At 55.1% G+C, this 17,847-nt stretch overlaps 1 protein-coding gene across 1 annotated transcript; it reads right to left on the minus strand.

The window, feature by feature from the left end:
• Positions 1-241: 241 nt before the first annotated feature.
• Positions 242-14,674, minus strand: LOC308252027 (inter-alpha-trypsin inhibitor heavy chain H3-like). The gene is made up of 20 exons (XM_080675892.1): positions 14,580-14,674; positions 13,913-13,933; positions 12,284-12,450; positions 12,098-12,202; positions 11,679-11,841; positions 11,037-11,150; positions 9,865-9,990; positions 9,467-9,583; positions 8,815-8,983; positions 8,082-8,207; positions 7,599-7,780; positions 6,229-6,414; positions 5,924-6,063; positions 5,108-5,275; positions 3,098-3,129; positions 2,850-2,963; positions 2,158-2,362; positions 1,307-1,476; positions 1,011-1,122; positions 242-689 (listed from the first exon to the last, which is right to left on the minus strand). Exons 1-20 carry the CDS (start codon positions 14,670-14,672, stop codon positions 560-562), a joined length of 2,640 nt encoding a protein of 879 aa, XP_080532018.1. The 5' UTR covers positions 14,673-14,674; the 3' UTR covers positions 242-559.
• Between the last annotated feature and the right edge of the window lie 3,173 nt (positions 14,675-17,847).

Genomic DNA, 17,847 nt, shown 5'->3' on the forward strand with positions numbered 1-17,847 from the left:
TGGGTGGCTGGCGGATGGATGGGTGTATGGATGGATGGATGGATGGATGGACAGATGGAGAGTGGTCAGATGGGTGGGTGGATGGCATCTACAATCTGCTGCAGGCTGTGCCTGCCCTGGAGGACTCTCTGCTTCTGAGTCACAGAAGGACTTCCAGGCCTGAAGGGCCTGACAGGAGCTCCTGAGCAAGGACCAGACCTACCTCATGACCCTTTTGGCCTCTGAAATGCACTCAGCCCTTCCCAACATCTCAGAGACTCTGATCCAGAGTCAATTTTTTATTTTTTTTTCATCGTACATTTGACTTGCCAAAGTGTGACACCAACCTGCCCTGCCCTTCAGCCTCATTGCTGGGGAGGCCCAAGAAGCTGCCTTCCTAGGAGCCAGTCCTTCCTTTGAGCTGCCTCAGGACCCGGCTGGTGTTCCCCAGAGCAGGGGCTGAGAGAGGCATGCACAGGCTGGCAGCGGTCTGGTTTCCACCGTGTCCTCTATTGTCACAGCCCTCCCTCAGGCCTGGCTCTGTGCCCGCTCCAGATGCCAGGCAAGCTGGGCCAGCCACTCAGAACAGGTCAGGGACAATGTAGTCGCTGTGGACCCCATCAATCACCCCTTGGCCATTGTTGTGGACAAACCAGCAGCCCACATGTGTGCCATTGTGGACATCCTTCCTGTAGTCTTTCTGGTAGCCCCTGGAGAAAGGAGAGAGATACTGCGATACACAGGGTAGGCAAGATGGCTCCTATGCTCATGGACCAAGGTTGGAAAAGGGTGTGACGTTGCCAACTACATATTTCTCTGGCCAAGAACAAGGTTGCATAATTACTCCTTCTAGGGGGTTGAGTGTAGCCTTTCCCTGATTTGGAGGGGCCAAGAGGGGGCCAAACCCCAGAGGGAAATGAAGGAACCCCAGAGAAGACAAAGCCTGCTGGACCAATGTGTGTGGGCAGAGAGAGCTCTTTACTCCTGGCTTGTTAGTGGGCAGGGTGAGGGGGTCAGATGGGTCCCCTCACCTGGTGACTGCCAGCCGATGTTTCTTCACCAGCATTGTGGCATGTATCTTTGAGGGGTCATTGCCTGGGTTGAAGTCAGACACTTTAAAAGCAAGGGGGCGGAAGAATTGTCCTGGGAAGAAAAACATTTACACTGTCAGCCCCAGCCATCGCCCCAGGTAGTATGGCCACTGGCCTTCCAGGGTTAAGGCAAGGGATGAGTGGGGTGCTCTGTGCTGGGCATTGAGTGGCTAGGATGGCCTTGCACATGGCTTTTCCCTCTGCCCTGAACAGCCTGAAGCTTGAACATTCCATACCCAGCAGCCCCTGTGACTTTGATGACATCTTGTCACTGTCCAGCACATAGAAGCCCAGAAAGTTAAGGTGGACTGGATGTTTCTTCCACACCTGGTGCAGAACCACCTTAAAGGTAATCCCTTTTCCAAAGGAGACCACCAGAGCTTCCCTGTTGATCTTCACAGAGAACCTAGGGGAGAAGAGGAGGACAGCAGGGGCACAGTGGCCATGACACCAGGCATCTGAATGAAGGACATCATGGCAGAGCCCTCCCTGTGCATGGCACCTGAGAACACACAGACTCCAGAAACTCTCTCAGGGCTGCTGGAGGAAAGACATGTCATGCATGCCGACTATGCCTCCACTGAATGCATTCTTGCTCCTCCGTAAGCAGGAAACGGGCTGTCTTCGGAATCTGGAGGCCTGGGGTCCAGTCCCACCTCAGCCACTAGCTTCCTGGGCAGGTTCTACACCGTCTCTGAGCCTCAATGGGAGTAACACTCCTGCCTGCCTACCAGGCTCTGGGTAATCTAAAGACATAGGAGAGGCTGAGCAGTTTGGGAACTAATAAATTCAGGCAGAGAAGATGCAAATAGGATTCTTGCTGTTACCAGATTGCCACGTCTACCTGATCCTTGGGTCCATGTAGCCCTTCCCTCAAGGTCAGCCCTATGAACTGTCCAGCTACCAATTCTGGTTCTCACAGGGGCCCTAGGCGTTGGCTCAGGTCTACCATGGTCACCCTCCCCCAAGGCAGGTGCTAAACTCTGAGGCCACCAGTCTTCCCTGGAACCGCTTATGGATCGTCTGTCCTCGGATTTCTACAAATCCTTCAAGTCTCCTTCGATTGAGACCTGGTATGGGGCCTTACCTTTCCGAGGTGACTGTGACTGTATCCAGCCAGCTGAAAGTACTCGCAGCAGCCCCATACTGCAGAATAATCTTCTCTGTGGTCACCTCAATCCGGAAGTCCATCGGAGTGTTGACAATGCCCACTTTGCCAATGTAAGTCTTTCTGTTCTTAGAGTTAGAGCTGTTTCCCTTGTCACCAGTGATCTGCCCATTTACTGTTATGCCTGCCAGGGGTAAGGGGCAGTAAGATACCAGCGATATCTTCTGATCTTCTGGCCGTTAAGTATGTACCTTCCCCCTCAGCCAGACTTGCTGGGAGGTAGCAGAGTGGGGGTCCCCAGAAGAGATCAGAACTTCACAGTTAACCCCATCTGTTCCTAGACACTCTAGGTGGCTGAGGGCCCACAGTGTAGACCTGTCTCTTTGCCTGGGCCAGGAAGTATTGTTGTTCAGAGAAAAACTATTCCCCAGCTATAGGCTGAGTCCTGCCTGCAGGGCCAGGCTGCCCTTAACTCCAACCATCTCCCCAACACACTGGCCCCTGGGGAACTTGGCTAGCCTGTGGTTCTGGACAGCTCTCTCCAGCGTGTAATCTACATAGAAAGATGGGAGTGTTGTGGGCAGAGTGAGGACCTGATCATGTGCCCACCCTGGTGGTCTCCAGGTCTTCCCAGGAAGACCCTTGGCCCCAGCCCCTCCCTTGGCCCCCACCTGTAATGGGGTCCTGAATGAGGCTCAGCACTGTGCCTGGTTCTTCATCAATGTTGAAACAGATGGCATCCTTATTCCCTCGGACTTGGATGATGAAGTGGGGGTCTCCATCCACTGAGGGCACATCAGAGAAAGGACTAGGTGCTGGGGCCCCACCCTCTGGCCTCTGTGAGATGGACTCCTAGACAGGCAGGAGGCACTGGGCCCTGGGCCCTGAGCCTTGCTCCCAGAGGAGCCGGGAAACTCACCATAATAGTAGGGTTTAGAAGGAGGCTGGTAGCTGGCTGTGGACACAAAGAGAGAGAGGGCTGAACTAAACAAGCAGGCCTGGGGAGGCACCAGAACCCCACCCAGAGTTTGGTTCATACCCCTCCCCTTCCTGCTTCCTAATGTTCTCAACACCCACCCACCCCCAACTCCTCAGGATCCAACCATCTGCCTGCCCCAGGGAGCTGATTTAGGAAGACTCCAGGGGGGATGTGCAGGGCTGTGCAGGGGCAGGAGGCTGTGGCTGCGGCGTATACTCACTCTGGTAAGCCTTGGCGGGGGCCACTGAAAAAAAGAAGCCAAAGGGCAGTCGTGAGCGGGGACCTCGTGTGCCCTGTTAGCAACACCTGTGCCTTTTGCCTGTCTTGGGGCTACCGGTGCGCAGTGAAACCCCAGCACTGACAGACAGAGGGTGGGGATGTCAGCCTTAGTTTAGGCTATAGAAATGGGGGCATGCCCGAGAACTTCTTTCTAGGACTGGCGGTGATATGGGTGCAATTTTAAGGCTCAGGGCGTGGTACTTTGATATGGCTAAAATGCAAGCCATCAGATGGTCAGCTTCTCTGTCATGATTAATGCGTTCAGCAGATCCTGTCTGCCACTCTTGAACTCCTGCCCCATCCCTTGTTGGGGTGGGATGAGGCTTGCAGCTGTCCTTGGTAGTAACACACACACACTCACACACACACACACACACACACACACACACACACACACACACCATATGCACATTCACACCTGTGATGTACATTTGACAGGGCTGTTCTAAGGGGAAAGCTGGATAGAACAATCTGTATTGATGGAGGTGAGGCAGGCAGGGGCTGGGGTGCTCTGCCTGGGGGTGATGGACTTGTGAGGGGTGAGGCTCCAATTTCATGATGAGAGAGACACAGGGTGCTGTGAATTCCAGCTCAGGCACTGCAACCAGGCTGCCTGGGCCAAAGCCCTGGCTCAGCATCTGCAGACGGAGTCCTTGCGCACACAGACCTAACCTCTGTGCCTCAGTTTCCTCACAGTAAAATGAGAACCTTACTCAGAGGGTTGCCGTGGGACTCATGGAGTGTGAGTGCCCAATGTGGGACATGCTCATTTTGCAGGCCACATAATAGTCTCGTACTGACTGTCCCTCCTTGGGCAGAGGAAGCCACCTCCAGTCAATGGACAAGGGCCCTGGCGCTCAGAGAGGGCAGAGCCTGGCCCAAAGGTGCTCATGAGTGGGCAGCGGAGCTGGGACCTGAGCCCAGGCATGCTCGGAAAGGCCTCCTGGGTTCTCTCTTATCTCCCTGCCGGGACCCCCACCCAGCTGCTGGCTGAAGCTCACCTGATTCCTCAGGCCCTGTGAGGGAAGAAGGGGAGAAATGCGTTAGCAGCCACCGACTCCTGGGTTCTGGGCCAATGTGATCCATATGCTGCCTGTCCAACCAGCCCCAGGCTGTGGGCCTCCCAGCAGCCAGCTGTGATCCCGGAACCAGGAGCTCTTGGTCTGGCCTGGACCAGCTCTTTGCCTCCCGTGCCCCCCAATGCCCACACCCTCAGACATGTGGCCAGTTGTGGGGATACTCAGGACTGCCCTCTTGGGGTATGGTGAGCAGGCCTGGTCCCAGTCTCCAGCTCTCAAGCCTCTTGCTCTCGCCATCCCCAGGCGCGTGCTTGGGGCCTAGCTTTAAGGCTGGGAATGCTTCTTCCTGTCTAACTGAGCCCTTCCATGTTGCAGCCTAAGTCCCTCTCCCGGAAGTGACCCTGGGCAGGGGACTAACTCCTGTACTCACATCCCTTTAGAGACGCAGAGGATCCTGAGCACCCCACCCCATACTGTCCACGCCGATAGCTTCACTCCCTCCACACACACTCCCCAGCGCTTGGCCAGCTTTCCTTCAGTGTCCCTGGGCCTGCTCCTCTTCAGTGGGGCTGGGTCTCCCCAGCCTGGCCCACTCCTCTCAGGACACCCAAGGCCCGGCCCTAGAGGAAGGCCTCCACGTTCTGGCCTTCACTCCCCATGCCCACCTTCTCCAGGCTTGTCAGCAAGAGCCATCTGGTTGTCACTGTCCTCAGGCTTGGTCACCACCATGGAGGTCAGTGGAGTCACAAAGTGGTACTTGAGGGATAGGTCCAGGGCCTGGGCTGTGAGGTTCTCCTTCTCGCTTCCATGGGCGTTCTTGCTGTAGGGAGGGGCGTGGCGAGAGGGTCAGCCAGGAGCTCAGCTCCCCGCCCATCTTCCCTGCTCTGACGCCCAGCACCAGGCCAGGAGCCCCAGCGGCAGCCCAGGACCCCCTATGCTCAGGGTGGAGCCTGCTAGTGCTCAGAAAAAAACTGGTTCACTAGCTCCCTGGGTCAGATGGACAGGCTGTGCTTCCTCTCTGAGGGGGCCTCCGTTTCCCCAGCTATAAAATATAAGGGGCTTTCAATGGCCACCGCAACAGCCACTCCTGGTGAGTGCTCAGCAGGTGCCAGGCCCTGCACCAAGGGCTTCACAGGCTAGTCCCTCCTACAAGGGGTTGACATGCTTCTCAGATGGGCCCCGGCTCTGCCCTCCGGGGACTGAGGGCTGGGCCAGGCCTCAGCCTCTCCATCGCTGCCCCTGATGTCAGGCTGGGCTCTGCCCTGGAAAACATTCTGATGGACTTGGTAGAATAGAGGGCAGGCCAGCTGGGCGTGTGCGTGGGGTGTATTTTCTGGGGTGTGGCCCGGTCATCTTCTTCTTGGGCCCCCGCAGAGCAGTGCCAGCCAGGGACAGGCACAGGGAGATGCTGAGGCAGTGCCAGGGCCCAATGTGGGGCCTGGCTCTGTGAGGGCTGGTCCTGGGTCACCGTTTGTCCAGCAGCTGCTCAATGGTGAGGTAGGCCCAGAGCCTCTCAATGTAGCTCCCAAAAATGTAGTCCTGCTCCTGCAGGGCCTTCTCCATCTCCTGCAAGTCCACCTCCTCTGTGAAGGTCAGGTCAGTGAGCGCCTGGGGCAGGGGTAGGAGAAGGTGAGAGGCGTAAGGAATGGAGGCCTGAAGCCAGGTGGGCCCGGTTCAGGGGCAGCCACTGCTGGACCGTCAGCCTGTGGACACAGGCTCCATCATTGCTTGACCCTCCATTCCCAGCCCATATCCAGGCTCAGCCCAGCTTACCCCGTGGCCCTTCACATCTGCCTTAAAGTTGTTCATGTCCTCGTCCACCAGGCGCCCAGCCACCACGATCTCAGAGCCATCATAGAAGTGCTGGTAAGTGTTCCGGGTCAGGTCCAGGATAGCGTTCTCAGGGTACTCCACCTCCACTCCCGTCAGCAGCGGATTGGCCACCTCCTCATAGAAGCCCTGGAGTCCAGAGAGGGAACCTGGTCATCTCAGGCCACCATGGCAGGCGGGCACGGAGAGGAGTGTGGGAGGGTTCTCACTGACGCCTCCGAAGGTTGTTGAGTCCCACAGGCTGGGCTGGGCCTGGCCTGATCTCCACTTCTACATGGCCCTGGCTGTGGCCTTCAGTGTGCGGGAGCCCCTTCTGCCTCCCCCATTTCATCCCACCCCACCCCTCGCAACCAGAAAAATACAAGCGTTCTTGCACTTAGAAAGCACTCAGGAAATGTTTGTTGCAATGAAGGGAAGGAGGAGGGAAGGACAGCAGGAGAAGCTGGCTAGAGAAGGTGTAGGGTGGGAGCAGGTGCGGATGGAGGCCCAGGGGTCCACGGCGGAGGCGGAGATGCAGGCATCTGTGCCAGGAAGGGTTGGGGTTGCCAGATTTAGTGAATGAAAGTACAGGACGTGCAGTTAAATTGGAATGTCAGATAAACAAGAAGTTAATTTTTGTTATAAGTATGTCTGTTATGGGCTGAATTGTGTACCCCCAAAATACCCAAAATACGTAGGTTAAATTCCTTACCCCCAGTCCCTCAAGATGTGGCCTTGTTTGGGGACAGGGTCTTTTCAGAGGTAACCAATTCAAAATGAGGTCTTTGGGATGGACCCCAATCCAGTGTGACTAGTGTCCTTATTGAAAAGGGGACAGACACACACAGGGGAGAGGATGTGAAGAGACAGGGAGAAGCCATGGAGAGAGGCCTGGCAGATCCCCCCTCAGGGCCCTCAGAAGGAACCAACCCTGCCGACACCTTGATCTTGGACCTCCAGCCTCTAGAACTGTGAGACAGTACATTTCTGTTGTAAGCCTCTCAGTTTGTAGCACTTTGTCCTGGCAGCCCCCCAAACTAATACAGTGTCCTATGCAATCTTTAGGGCAGACTAACACTACAAAAGTACTTTATTTTCCCCTCAGAAGTTCATATTTAACCGATGTCCTATATTCACTCTGGCAATCCTATGGAGGAACCTCTTCCGAGCAGCCCAATGACAAAGCTGGAACCATTAATGATGGATAAGAACCAGAGGTAGATTTCAACTTAAGAGGAAGTTCTTTCTAATTATTGAAATGATCACCTGATGGCACAGCTCCCTGAGGAAGAAGTGAGCCCCTCATTCCTGGAGGGGTGCAAGACAAGGCATACCTGCAGCTGCAAGTTGGCATCGGAATCCTCATAGATGCGCCGGGCGAACCCATCGTTCTCCAGGGCCAAGCTCTCCAGGAAGTTATAATTCAGATTGTTGCCAAAGCCCAGGTTATATAAAGGGAACCTGCCTCCAATGGCACTCAGCACGTTCTCCTGTATTTTAGCGGGTCTGCTTTCACCTGAAGGATAAAGGGGTGTTGACACTCTAGCCACCACCCGGACAACTGTCTGGACCTGCTCTGTCTGAAGAGATCTGACTCCTGCACATGCAGCGCGGGTGGTGTCATGGCCAGGAGACTTTGTTCTGCCAGAGGGTTGGGGAGGCCTGCCAGGGGGAGGCAGGTCCCTGACCTTGAGGGGCTCTCAGTCCGCAGGGCCATGGTGAGAGCTGCCCAAGGTCTTGCAGCAAGCGGGCTACAGAGCCAGGAGCAGCAGCTAGGCGCTGCGGTTCTAATTTAGAGCCACGGCCGCCTGCCTCACCAGTATTGGCGTCCCCGTCAGTCAGCATGATGACGATGGAGGTGCTCCTCTCAGGCACTCTGTGCTCCTCCCGGGCCTTGTTCAGCATGGTGATGCCTGTCAGCAGCGCGTCGTTGATGTTGGTCACTGGCACACAGAGAAAACCTTGGGAGGGAGCCCTCCGGGAACCATCTTGGGGGAGGGGTTGGGACATTAGGCCCTGCTGCTGTGCCCAAGGACACTGTCTGCCAGTACGTGGTCAGGGCAGATATCTAGGTTGCAGGTTGCAGGTTCAATCCCCAGTTGGTACACTAGTGAGTGAAGAATGAATGGTTTACCCTTCCAAATGGGGGTAAAACCTGCCTCTCAGGGTTGCTGTAGGATAGAAGGACATGGTGATGGTAAAAACAATTTGGGAAACAGTCAGATCGACTCCTGGCCCTTCACTGGGAGGAGAGGGGAGCAGTAAACACCTCACTTGTGATTTTCCATAAGAAATGACCAACAGTTAAAGTTAAGGTTCTCTGTGGCCTTATCTTGCTGGGAGTTGTGGTTCACCAGCATCATGGGATAGAAACAGACAGATGGGTTTCCTTAGACCCTGAGATCAAGCCTGAGGACCCCTCCCCACTCCCACCTCTACCACCAGCCAAGGTCTGCTGGCCTGGCCAGCAAACCTGTGCCCCAGGGAGGAGGGAAACAGGCTGTTCAGGCAGAGGGAAGGGCAGGACGTTGCTCCCCCTTCTGTTCTTACTTCCTCCTGGTCCAATGTTCTTCACAAACTCCCTGGCCTCCTGGATGTTCTCAGGAGTGGCTTGAACTAAAGTGTCTTTCCAAGTGGTCACACGTCCACTGAACAGGATGAAATTCAGGTAGTCCTCCTCTTTTATATCTTCCAGGATTTTGAGGAGGGCATCCCTTGTCTGGGAAAGAGAAAGACAAGCAGACAAGGAGCTGGGAGAGGGAGCCACAGACCCCCTGGTGTCTTCGCAGCTGGAGCTGGCAGTGGGGCCCCTGCAGCCTGCAACAATGGGGTGGATATTTCTGCCTTTTTTATCCTATTCTCCTTCCTCCTCTTTCACTGGAAACATCAGCTTTGTCCACTTAAAAAAAAAAAAAAACACAACAAGAAACTGTCGCCCAGCCTGGGTGGCTCGGTTGGAGTGTTGCCCCGTGCACCAAAGAGGTTGTAGGTTTGATTTCTGGTCAGGGCAATTACCTGGGTTGCAGGTTCAATCCCTAGTTGGTGCACCTACAGGAAGCTACCGATTTATGTTTCTCTCTCACATTGATGTTGTCTCCCCCCGCCTTCTCCTCTCTCTATAAATCTATAAACATATCCTTTGGTGAGGATATTTTTTTAAATATCTACTCCCACCTCTCCCTACTTGCACAGAAGAGAGTACCTGCTCTATTTTCCGGCCATACATGGAGCCGCTGGTGTCAATCACAAAGACCACATTCTTAGGCACCACAGGAAGGCCTTGAGGTGCAAAGAAGTGCACAAAGTAGCCATTGACTATCTGGAAAGGGGAGAGAGAGACTAGAGGTCATGTCCATGAAGCAACCACACAGTGGCTACTCTTGCAAATAAAAGCTGACATTTAGCAGGGCAAGAAGATGTCCGTTCCCACACTCTGAGTGTGCCACGCAGGTTCTGGTCCGTCTGCCACCCCCATGCCCTGCAGGAAACTTGGCGATGGATCCAGTATCCAGGGTGATTCAGCTGCGTCCCCTCCCGCACCAGCCCTCACTCCACTGTGATGCAGAATCCACCAGCCTGATGAAGCCAGTAGGGAGGTACCTGTACGTTGGCTGGAGACTCTCTGTTCACATCGTAGGTTATGATGAAGTCTCCGTTGAGGAGGGTGTCTCCACAGGTTGGGCATGAACGCTGTTGGTCCAAGCTCGGCTTGAAGGACACATGGCCCTGAGGGAGGGAGATGGAGGGTTTTGCTCAGCTTGTCCAGGCACTGCCCACTGCAGACCTCAGCCCATGGGTGCCTTGGGGGCTGAGGCACAGCCCCCATAGGGAGAAGCCCAGGGATGGGCACCCGGCAGTCCTGCCACCACCCAGCATACGCTGGACTCCTGAGCACTTCTCTCTCCTTGGAGATCAGGGGCAACTTGGAGGAGAGTGGCCTTACCTAATTCAGCCTTTGTCTTTCCCTGTGCAGCTAAGTCCCTGTGTTCAGCCTACTTGGCCTTCAGCACTGAGAAGCCACTTACGGAGGGGAGCTTTGCACCGTGAAAAGGAACTTCATGTTGGGTGGTATGTGCTGGTGCCAAGAGGAGGAGGGGGGGAAAGGAAGCAAAGCAGGGAGGTGGGAGAGGGCACTGCCCTGCAGAAGCCAGCAGCCCTCTGAGTGTGTGCTCCTTGGGCCTCGCCCTAGAAGTCCTGAGTGACTTAGGTTTGCTCTTCATGTAAACATGCATGCATCCACAGCCCATGGTCAGCAAGACCCTGGAATAGTAGGGGCCTTGGGGATCAGAGTCAACCACTAGCAGCAAGAATAAAGTTCCCGTTCAACTTCCACCCCCTCAATGTGGAGTCTGCAGATCTAACTGACTGCCTCTGGCCTCAGTCTCCTTATCTGCAAAACAGGGGCAGTAACCTGTCCTGCCTACCTCCCAAAGGAGAATGAGACTGGGCTTTATAAATCATCCCTACCCCCGCCACACACACACATACCAGTTCTAGCCCAAGCACTTTGAGGTAATCAAGCACCCCCACTTGTCCTGCTGAAACTAGGGGCCCGGATGAGGAATGGGGGAAAGGCTCCAGCAGGTCATCCTCAGCAAGCAGCCCCCTGCCTCCAGCATCCCCACTCCTGACCCAGGTGGCCAGGGAGACAGTGATGGCAGCAGATAGACACACGCTCACTAGCATCAGCCAAGCCCTAGGGGCTCAGACTGGTCCTGCTAGGGACTGGGTTCCTGTCCCTGACGCCCAGGCCTGAGAGACATCTATACCACCTTTTTCCCTGAGAAGGACTTGCTGAGGGTGCTTCCCAGGAGGTCATTGGTGATGAATGAGGCCTGAGCATCCAGCATGCTAATGCCCTGGGGCTCAAAGATGTCTACCTCGATCTGCAATGTGCAAAGGTAAGGAGATGTTACTCAGTGACAGTACAGAGGCCAACCTCTAGGACAGGGCCCACAGAGATGGGTCAGTGATGGTGTAGGGAACAGCTTCTAGGACAACTCTGTGACAGCCACACCTGATGTCTCCCACCAAGAAAATGACCAAAAGGGCCTGTCAACGGTACTCTAACCCCAAAGCTCTCCAATGGCCTGCCATATGGTATCCAATTTCCACCATGAAATCATTTCAGATCTCATGTAGGTAGAGCACCATTATAACCAGTTACCAGCTCTGCAGAGACTCTTTGTGAAGTTGCCCCAAGGGCCCAGCATCCAAAGATCTGGGTGCGTCCAGCCCAGCCTCCTCCTCCCCTTGGCCCAGTTGCTATGGCCAGAGCCATTGTAATTCCCCCAAGCTTCCTCAACCAAGTGGCGAGGCCTTGACCTTGCTCTGAGCTCCGCCCCAAGGGCCCTTCCCCAACCTCCCATCCTGTGCCCACAGTTTCAGCAGGGCCTGCAGAGGTGTTTGATTACCTGAAAGTCCTTGACCAGTTGTTTGGGCTGGACCTTAAGATACATCTCATACTTGCCCTTGTTCCTCTTCAGCAGCTCTTCGTAGGTTAGCTCAAACGTGACTTTGCTGCCTGCAGCCACATTGACTGACACCGTGAATTTCTCCAACTTCCGCCCAGAGGCCCTGAATGGGGTGCAAGACAGCGACTGCCCCACAGACTGCACAACCCCACCCATCCGGAGCCTTGGGTTCAAGTCAGCCCCTTGGGGGAGACACCTACTCACTCTAAGCCTCGTTTACCTCAACATCAAAATGGGATAATGTTGTGAGAATTACAGACACATTTTGCAATAATAATAAGAAGAAGAACTGCTGCCATTGTTGTTTGCATCCCTTACAGACCGGACAATCTCCCCAAGGCCTGGTGGTCCATACTTACTTGACCAAACCAGCTGTCTTGCCCTGGGACACAGCCTTTTCATACTGCTTCTTGGCGACTTCCTTCTCCTTGACATTACCAGGGTAGGTAACACCGTCAATGGTCCTGCAGGGAAAGAGTTGGGGGGCTCATGCTGGGCCAGACTCCCCTCCAGAGCCCAGAGCCAGCAGCCATGGGGACACCCACAGCGTGAAGTTGGTGATGAAAGCCGTCTTGGGCAGCTCCACGTCAAAGGAAACCTCCTTGGCGGCATCTGCCCGGTTGACGGCCCTCGTGGTCACAACATTGTGAGCAAAGCGGGAGGTCACCTTGCAGCTGACCTTGGTGCTGTAGACCTCAATGTCGTCGGCCTTCTGTGGGAGAGGGGATGGTCATCAGTGGTGACCTGCCAACCTGGGCCCTGGGAAAGGAGGTCTTCAACCTGGCCACTCCCCTTCCAAACTCCCTTTACAGATTCCAAAGGCCCTGCCTGGGAAGCGTCCCAGTCACCCCTGTTGGAAGCCCGGTGGCCTCCTCCATCCCCCTGATCAGTTGGCCACCACTGTCCTGATGATGGGCGCCTGGGCAGTCCCGGTGCCCCTGGCATGGGCTGGCCTTCCTGAGCACCTCTCTCTCCTCAGAACCAGGGCCTTCTTGGAGGGCAGAGGCCTTGTCTGATTCAGCCTTTGTTTCTCCTTGTTCACTAGGCCCCACAGGTTCCTTAGCTCAGCCTACCTCGTTGCTCAGCAGCAAAAAGTCACTTAGGAAGGGGAGTTTTGCACCATGACAAGGAACTTCACATTATGCCAAGAGGAGAGGGCGAGGGGAGGGAGCAAGCCAGGGAGCAGGGAGGGTGAACTGAGGGAGGCTCTAGGGCAGTGCTTCTCAACCTTTCTAATGCCGCTACCCATTAATACAGTTCCTCATGTTGTGGTGATCCCCAACCATAAAATTATTTTTGTTGCTACTTCATAAATGTAATTTTGCTACTGTAATGAATTGTAATGTAAATATCTGATATGCAGGTTGTCTTAGGCGACCCCTGTGAACGGGTCGTTCGATCCCCAAAGAGGTTGTGACCCACAGGTTGAGAACCGCTGCTCTAGGGAAGTGTCTGGGTTAAACATAGCCTCCTTAATCTTGTAATCTGTTTCCATGCAGCCTGTAGCCAGTGAGATCTTGTAAAAAACAAATACGACCCTGTTCCCTCCCTCGTAAAACCCTCCCGTGCTCCCCATTGCCCTCAGGACAGTGTTCCTCATGCTCTGAGGTCCTCCAGGCGTGTCCTGTCACTTCCACTCTGGGGCTCCAGCCAAGCCAGGTCTCTGCCCCTCTGAATTTAGAATGCTGGCCCTCTACCTCCTATTGTGCCTTTTGGTAATTGGGTGATTCTACCTCCCAAATAGCCACTTAATTCCTGTGCTGACAAGAGAGTGTGGGGCAGGACTTCATGCCCCCAGTATTCTCTTTCCCCTGGGGAACAGGGGAAGTGAACTGAGGGAGGCTCTAGGGAAACGTCTGGGTTAAACATGGATATAAAGGTGCTCCGTGAAGGTGTGACAGGGCCTTTCCCTGCCCAGCCCAGTACCAGCAACTGCTTGGTAAGTGTTTGTGGAAGGAAGGACGGTGCAATGGCCATCCTGGGCTGCATCTGGTGAGGTCCGGGGGGCATGGTTCTATGGCACTCTTTCCTGGGGGTCGTGAGTCTCATGGGGGTCTGCCAGGGTAGGGGCTGTGAGCTGTGTGTCAGCTGTGCAGGACCTGTGCTATGGCCCAACTCTTCAGCTGTTGGGCAACCAGCTCCACCATGCCCCCCTTCCTGGTGAAAGTCCTCACCTCTTCCAGGACGCTGCGTTTCTGGAAAAAGAAAGACAAACACACTGTCAGATCAGGGCCAAGGTTACTGTGGCTGGGGGGGCAGGTTCTTGGCAGAGGCCAGGGTTCAGTGGTGACCCCCACACACACCTTGAAGGGCCTCTGGATGTAGGACCCACCTGGACTCAGTGGTCAGAGGAGGAAGGGCTCTGAATATATGGGGAAACTGAGATCCGGAGAGAGCAGGTCTCAGGCTACCCAGAGGAGAGGACAGGGCTTTTCCCCTGCTGCACAGACCTCGGCTCACTGCCTGTCCCTGCACCCGGGTCCATGAGGCCTTCTTGCACAGCTCCCCGCACCACTGCACACCACAGGCTCAGCCCAGCCCAGCCCTTCCTAGGCGCCTCCGTTTTTTTCTCGGAGGTGGAGCTGCACAGCTGCTCAGTGAGGTGAGCAGTTCGTGGTGTATCACCCATTTGACAGTTGGGGAAACAGAGGCGCAGGGAGATTTAAGAGCCTTGCCCAGAATCAAAGGGTAAGTTTGGAGGCCAGTCCTCCCAAATCCCAGCCCCGTCCCCTGCAGCTCATGACCCCGCCCTCTACCTCCCCCTCCCCCATGTAGAGGACCACCCAGGCTGGGACCTCTGCCCTGTGATGGACCCAGATTGTGAAGAGAGGACAGACTTACCTCAAGTGGCCGGGAGAGGCTTCTTGGGAAGCCAAAGGCCACCGAGCTGGAGAGCAGGGCCACGATGAGGCAGGGCCACTGAGCAGACGCCATCGCTGAGCACGCAGGCCTGGCCCGCAGTCTTTATAGGAGCCAGCTGACCGGTGGGGTCAGTGACCTCCAGCAGTGGGGGAGGAGCGGGAGGTGAAGGCTGTCTGGGAAGCCAGTGTGTGGATGGAGTAACAGGGCCTGGATTTGCCCGAACCAAAGGGGCCCCATGGGTATTGTCAACAGCGGGTGAACTTCACTCCCAGCGGCTGGGGGACATGGAGGCCTGGGGTAAGCGGAAGCTGTGTGTTGGTAAATAAGCCCTGGGACTCCCTGGGTGGGGACAATAGTGATAAGGTGTGGAGTCACATTTAGAGCAAATAGCCTAAATCTCTCAGCCTCGTTGCCTCTTACCCATACCGCTGGCATGGCCCCTGGATCGCAGCCACCCCCTGCTCAAGGCGACCAGGGCACAGAACCAGACCCATCACTCTAAGGCTCCCATTTCCATGGCTGCAGCCCTTGCTCATTATCCTTCTCTGGTTCTCATGGCCCCAGGGAAAGGATGAACCCCAAGTCCTGTGGTCCAGCTCTCTCTGTGACCTGGTTCCAACTTGCTTTTCTGAACTTTCTCTCCGCCCACTGGCATGCCCTTCCCTTTTCTGCACATTCCATCTCTCATCTCTGCGCACCCATGTACCCTCCTTTGGAACCTTCCTCTTTCATCCCCTGGCTGACCACAAGCAGCTTTCTGCATCATTACCCTGTGTTGAGGTTTGCATGTTGAGGACTGATTATGGCCTCTAGACTCTGGGCCTCAGGACGGACAGGCCATGTCACATTCATCCCTGAGTTCCCAGGGCCTGGCCAGTGACTCAGGTGCCCTCAGCCTCTTAAAGAGTCATTTCCCGCCCTGGCAGAGGGGCTCAGTTGGTTGGAGCATCATCCATACACCAAAAGATTGTGGGTTCAGTTCCTGGTCAGGGTACATACCTGGGTTTCAGTTTGATCCCCAGTTGGGGCACGTGCAGGAGACAACAGATCAATGTATCCCTCTCTCCCACTCTCCCTTCCTCTCTCTCTGAAAATTACTGAAAACATGTCCTCAGGGGAGGATTAAAAAAACAAAGAGAAATTTTCCAACAGTGTGCAGTGAGGCTGGAGGGCTGGTCTCTAGAACAACGGAAGCTTTGGAGGCAGGGTCTGGTCCCCTCGTAATAGGTAAGAAGTCACCGTGGCCCTACCAGCCGCTGGACCTTCCAGAGTGGCAAGTATGAGCAAAGTGACCCTCCCACTTAACCACTCTCTCTGTTTGTTTTTTTCTTTAATATATATTTTCTAAAGGCCTGGTGCATGAAATTCGTGCATTGGGGCGGGGGGGCAGGGTGTCCCTCAGCCCAGCTTGCACCCTCTCCAATCTGGGACCCTCGAGGGATCTCTGACTGCCTTTTTAAATGGGCAGTCAGACATCCCTCTCACAATCCAGGACTGCTGGCTCCCAACTGCTTGCCTACCTGCCTTCCTGATTGCCCCTAACTGCTTCTGCTTGCCAGCCTGATCACCCCCTAACCACTCCCCTGCCAGCCTCATTGCCCCTAACTCCCTCCCCTGCCAGCCTGGTCACCCCTAACTGCCCTCCCCTGCAGGCCTGGTCCCCCCCAACTGCCCTTCCCTACAGGCCCGGTCGCTCCCAACTTCTCTCCTCTGCTGGCCTGGTCACACCTAATTGCCCTCCCCTGAAGGCTTGATCACCCCCAACTGCCCTCCCTTGGAGGCCTGGTCCCTCACAACTGCCCTCCCCTGCTGGCCTGATTGCCCACAACTGCCCTTCCTTGCAGGCCTGGTCCCTCCCAACTGTCCTCCCCTGCTGGCCATCTTGTGGCGGCAATCTTGTGTTCACCTGGGGCCAGCCATCATTGACCACATGGTGGTAGCCATCTTGTGTGTTGAAATGACGGTCAATTTGCATATTACTCTTTTATTAGATAGGATTGATTTCAGAGAGGAAGTGGGAGAGAAAGAAAGAAATATCAATGATGAGTGAGAGAATCATTGAGTGACTGCATGCTCCCTACTGGGGATCGAGCCTTCCATTCGGGCCTGTGCCCTGACCGGGAATTGAACCGTGACCTCCTGATTCATAGGTTGAGGCTCAACCACTGAGCAACACTGGCCAGGCCCCCTCAGCCACTCTTAATGGAGTTGACAAGGATGCCTGGGCACAGGGCAGCTAATTTATGGATTGGACCATGGCCTTGGCTGAAAGTTCTGCCCCTGACTGTCAGATGTGCAGGGAAAGTTTACTGCAAGGAACAGAGAAACAGAGGGAGAAACTACCTCATGCCCAAATACTTCAAGTTTTATGGGCTGACAGCTGAGATAGCAATCTGAGGTTACTCAAGAGGCTCCTGAGGGACATCTGGGGACTTGGAGGGACCTAAGGTCATCATGCAGAATTTAGACTTAGATAGAACCTAAGGGACCCTCAGGCTCGCCCATTTCCTTTCTATAGGACCAGGAAATGAGGCCCCAGTTGGGCAGAGCCTTGCGCAGAGTGACCCCCAGCTGGCAGCCCACGGCTCTCCCTGGGGAAGCCCGGGACACTCCAGACAACAGATTGGTCTCTGGAACTCCATCGGCCGCCCCGCCGCCTGCCATGGAGGGCTCTGTGTTCCCTGGGCCTGGAGCAGCCATGGACTCAGCGTTTGTGTTGTTGATGTGAGCCCTCATGGGCCTCATTTGGAGTGGGAACTGAACAGAGAAAAAGCAGAAACCCTTTGGAAAGGAGTGAGTGGGGGCCTGTCCACTTTCACCTGAAGGGCCGGCAGCATCCTGAAGTATAGGTTCACCTCACTGCCTGCACCTGCACCCTTTGACACTGGGCTTTACCTGGGCCCAAGGCAAAGCCATGGAAAGGAAGGGACCCTGGTGGAATTTTCCAGGAAGCAGTCTAGGAGCCAGAGAGCTGCTGTTCCCGGCCCCTGAAATCACAGCTTCTGAGCAGTGGCCGCCTCTGCCTTTAGGAAATACTATCTCGCTGTCAGAGGTTGCAACCCCTCCATGGGGAATGGAGCGAAGGGTGGGGGCAGGAACTAACTCCTGAGACCCTGAGTCCAGGGGGTGCAGCCTCCAGCTACTGGTAGCACTTCTTTAATTCTTCTTTCATACATTCATTTTAAGTGATGCTTTGGAATTTCTAGAGTCAAATCCCACAAGGCTTTGGCTACCAGTCTCCCACCTG

This window comes from Plecotus auritus (assembly GCF_963455305.1).
Source record: "Plecotus auritus genome assembly, chromosome: 6".
Taxonomy (NCBI): Eukaryota; Metazoa; Chordata; class Mammalia; order Chiroptera; family Vespertilionidae; genus Plecotus; species Plecotus auritus.

Coding starts and splice junctions, on each gene's coding strand:
- LOC308252027 (XM_080675892.1), bottom strand. CDS start 14,672: ATGGCGTCTGCTCAGTGGCCCTGCCTCATCGTGGCCCTGCTCTCCAGC. Junction 13,934..14,579: donor GCCTCTCCCGGCCACTTGAG/GTAAGTCTGTCC, acceptor TTCTTTTTCCAG/AAACGCAGCGTCCTGGAAGA. Junction 6,415..7,598: donor ATGCCAACTTGCAGCTGCAG/GTATGCCTTGTC, acceptor TCTGGACTCCAG/GGCTTCTATGAGGAGGTGGC.